This window comes from Diaphorina citri, unplaced genomic scaffold, assembly GCF_000475195.1.
Source record: "Diaphorina citri unplaced genomic scaffold, Diaci psyllid genome assembly version 1.1 scaffold6532, whole genome shotgun sequence".
NCBI classification, from domain to species: Eukaryota; Metazoa; Arthropoda; class Insecta; order Hemiptera; family Psyllidae; genus Diaphorina; species Diaphorina citri.
Genome location: NW_007383908.1, coordinates 11,165 through 15,583, shown reverse-complemented (window position 1 = coordinate 15,583; position 4,419 = coordinate 11,165). Strand labels below are relative to the sequence as shown.

At 36.7% G+C, this 4,419-nt stretch overlaps 1 protein-coding gene across 1 annotated transcript; it reads left to right on the top strand.

Annotated features, from left to right (window-relative positions):
- The first annotated feature begins 779 nt into the window (after nt 1-779).
- LOC103522001 lies at nt 780-4,419 on the top strand. Its single transcript, XM_008487109.3, has 4 exons — nt 780-808; nt 1,155-1,387; nt 2,728-2,936; nt 3,127-4,419. Exons 1-4 carry the CDS (start codon nt 780-782, stop codon nt 3,271-3,273), a joined length of 618 nt encoding a protein of 205 aa, XP_008485331.1. The 3' UTR covers nt 3,274-4,419.

Sequence of the window (4,419 nt, the reverse complement as noted above, 5' to 3'; positions counted from 1 at the left end):
AAACACTACGCTTGGTATAACCCACACCACTCTTCAGCACTTCTGATTTGAAAATCGTTAAATTTTAAACAAGTGGCGGCAAAATCCTGCCATGAGGCTCATCAAAGATGACGCAACCATCCAGATGTTTTTTTTCTTTTAAATGCTAAAAAATAAAATGAAAACCTAACTATTTATCTTCAAAATGAGCTAATCATTACATTAATATAGTAGTTTTAATCAGCAATATTCAATAGATATCTCTATATCTTATTGATCCTTTGGAACCTTTTATCGGCATCTTGCCCAGAGAAATCACGATATTCTTTACAATTTTAATTTTTCGTACTTTCTAATTAATTTTCAAGTGGTTGTCTATTCTGATCAGTAACCACTGCATAACATGTGCTTGCCAGTTTCAAGGAAGTTTAGCCATAAACACTGTCTCATCGGTTTAGCTAGCATTAGTTTGACAGAGTACCTACAATACCGTTAGTCACGTGTAGTAACGATTTCACAAAATTTATATATTAATCGGACCTAGATAACAAAGATAGGCACCCGATAAACATAACAAAAACTCAAAGTACTTTAAACATCAAAGTGGACTTACAGTATTAAATACCTATATAGTGGATAATTCTTATCTTTTTCCATGTTCTGCGTCCTGATAGAAATATAACTACAATTGAAGTTAAAATAACAATTATGCACCCAATGACGATAATTGAATGGGCAAACAAACCTATATTCTCGAAATTAATCAAGGATATTTAGATATATATACATTCATCGGCGAAATGAAAATGAAATGTTTTGAATATTGCAGGTGAGTGGCACACAAACCCACGGCCAGGGCCTTACCAGGATTTCTGCTAAGGGAGGGGGGAGCGAAAGTCCAAATCCTGGAACAAGGGGATACACCCCCTCGAGCTAGAGGGAGGACCGGTCGCCCCCACACTCAAAGAAGTTTCGATAAAGACAACGCAACAGAGAAACCAGCTAGCTGTTCGGAGAACTAACGTGGTAACTGAGTGTGTAAGATGGAATCTCCGCTCCGGTGGGAACGAACCCGCGACCCAGCGCTTTCAAGGTAAGAGCGCTACCCTAAAAAGCTAACTGGACTCTAGGCTGGTCAAATCAAAAGTTTCATCTTCCTATTTTGTTCACAACAGGTTGACAACACGTAATGATTTCTCAGAGGGAACTCAAAACCCAGACTCATCCGAACTGTGGCCTGGACATCAATATGGCTACAACACAATAACAGCTCCACTCTCAACAGTCCAAGTAATATTTCTTTATCACAGCCATCGAGCAGAATTTCTACTGACCCAACAAGAGAATAGTAGAATTTCTCGATCGCAGCCTGTAGCAGCAGCTCCACTTCTCAAGTCTCAACACACAAGTAGAATTTCTACATCAGTAATACTCGTCTAGCTCGCATTTCTTTTTCCCAACACCCCTCGTAGTTTCTCGTCACGCATAAACAGGATTTCTTCGTCACAGCCATCTAACAGGATTTCTACTCATCACACAAGACAGCGGCGCAGCAGTTCTCGATCTCAGCCATGTAGCATTCATCTTAGCTCCGCAGCAATTAAGCTAGTAGAAGTTTCGGCATCACAGTACTCTATTCCATATCGTGATATAATATTGGTGACGATGTGATGTTTCTGGAGGCAATGACGAGTCTAGTGACCTGTCTTCTACCAGGCCTGGTGAGAAAACAGTGACGATGCACTTCTCAAATCAGATCATCAGATAATGGCTGAATTTTTGCAAGATATTCAAATGCTTGAGAACTTGTGAATGAATATAATATATTATAAATATAAAATCTCTGCATTGTTTTTATTTGAATTAATAATATAAAAATAAAATTAATAAATAAATGATATAAATTTTCATTTTGGAAGTTACCTAACCACGAGTAAAGTAATTTTCGTTTTTTAAAAAAATCTAGCTGAATAGCTATAATCCCGTTCGTATCTAGCCAACATGTTTAGCTCCGAGCTGGCGCACTGTAAAGCCATTGTTCGAAAAATACATTCAGCAAGAAGTTGACAGAAATTTTTTTCGAATTTACATAAATTTCCCCCAGTTATAAGAAACCTCACTCCACTTTAATTTGTCTTTGCAGTTTCGCAGACAGTAGTGCACCGCAACGTTTTAGCCTTGTAAATCGCATGTCATCCAGAATTTAAATAATTTGGTAAGCCTGAACACCCATGGCCCGCGTGAACTTGGAAACATGGCTTCCTTTCTTTCCGTGTTCCGAGCCATAATCTAGGAATTTGGGCACGAGGTTTTGTAGATATTTCTTTCTAAATCATCTTTGACACTTCTTATTTCGACATTTATAGGCAAGATTTTCTTAGGGACAATGAAGTCATCAAGAGCATCGTAATATAGGCTTGGAATATAGAGAGGAGATGGTGATATATTGTCACAACCTGGTGGGTAGGTGTCAGAAGACCTTGGGTGAGATCATAGATGTAAGTAGTATGGTCATCTGATTTGTTCATGCTTGGTCAGATTAATTGAACCTAGATAATTAGATTGTTTACTGATCAACAAAACTGAACTACAAATCAGTGATGGAGTTTGCAGGGTTATGCAAGAAAGAGTAATCATGTATGTGGTTTGAAACAAAATTGTTTGTAATTTTATATCACTTACCCACCTATGTTTTGTTTTAGTAATTGTTATGATTACAGAAGAAGAAACTGTGTTGATTTCTTGAAGGGATTATTTCATGTATTTTATCTAACAACCCGTTTCAATGTGCATTTTCAGACCCCTTTGCAGATGCATTCAAGGGTTCAGAAGATGACGTCCAAGACGGGCTTGTCCATATAAGAATCCAACAGCGGAACGGCCGGAAAACTCTCACCACTGTCCAGGGCCTGTCGTCTGAGTATGACCTGAAGAAAATTGTCCGAGCTTGCAAAAAGGTAAGAGATACCACCACGCACCTGGCTGTTATTGGTCTTGCTAATATTTCTTGGCCAAGAAAAGATTCAGTACTTTCTATTTGAGTGCTTGGTCAAAATGTGATCCTCAGAAAGTAGGTACCTATGAAATATTTGCTACTGAAACACTAGTAACTTAACAGGTAATAATTTTTATTTGGAATGATTTCAGGAATTTGCTTGCAATGGGACAGTTATAGAACATCCAGAGTACGGGGAGGTTCTACAGTTGCAAGGTGACCAGCGAGAAAACATTTGTCAGTGGCTAACCAAGACTGGACTCGCCAAACCGGAACAACTCAAGGTTCATGGTTTCTAAGCTATTTACCACCTAAAAACACATACTTAAATTAATATCTACACTATTTTCTTTTAACATTATGCAACAAAATTTCTGAGCAATGTTAATGGTAATCTTGTATTAAAATTTATTTATTGCATTACACTTAACTTGAATAAATGAAACTTGATATCTGAAACATTCAATTACATGATCACTACACACATCATTGTGTTTCCTCTGTTATTGTGAACATTTTGTGTTCTAAGTGAACTCAAGTTGAGTCTTGGTAATTTATTCCAAGCATCTTGTCTTGGAGTAAATAGAGCTGGGATGTTGCTGAAATGTTTCCTTTGTGACAAGAGGTCTTGTTGAGTCAGAGGTAGTCACAATGAAGTAAAATCATTTGACAGAGGAATTTACACCAAGTACAAACACTAGAAAGTATTTTCATTATTTATTATACTGTATTGTGATCAAATTAATCTGTATTACTTCATTCCAGCAATGTTCTCTACCAAGATGAACAGAAAGCTCAGTGTATTTGTACATAGTAATCTTGTTTTAACATTGATTTTTACTTGACATGAAAAAAAGAAAAAGAAACAGAAGTTTGGTGTCCAACTCATTGGGAGAAGTTGTCTTTATGTCAGAATGGAAATGTTGAGACAAGGCTTCAACAGAGATAGGTATAGTTCAATTATAGTAAAATGATTTTAATCACAGACTGACATCACCTTATGCCTTTTGTCCCCAAGGAACAAACTACCAACCATGTCTTATATGTCCATCAAATCTTCAGGTCCTGAAGGTATTCAGCAGTGGTAGTTTGTTGATGGGAAATGCTCTTGGGGTTTCTGTAAAGTCATGTTTACTAGATAGTCTAAATTCATGTTTTTATACATTTAACACATCATGATTTCTTTTCCTCTTCTTTTTTTTTATAATGCCATGTAAATTTTGTGTAAAACTTTGTATAACATCCCCTCATTTTGGATTGAAAAAGAAACAAAACTCTCTTTGTCTTTGTGGGATTCCTAAATTAAACTCAAGAAACTCTGGTTGTTTGGAGATGTCTCCAGCTTATAGGCTTCAAACATTTTCTCTCTAGTTGCTTCTTAACCCACTAAGTATAACATCAGAATTTAGATCATGAAATGTTTTGTTAATTTTAGGATATGGAAC

Coding starts and splice junctions, on each gene's coding strand:
- LOC103522001 (XM_008487109.3), top strand. CDS start 780: ATGAAAATGAAATGTTTTGAATATTGCAG. Junction 809..1,154: donor AAATGTTTTGAATATTGCAG/GTGAGTGGCACA, acceptor TGTTCACAACAG/GTTGACAACACGTAATGATT. Junction 1,388..2,727: donor TCTCAAGTCTCAACACACAA/GTAGAATTTCTA, acceptor GATTTCTTGAAG/GGATTATTTCATGTATTTTA.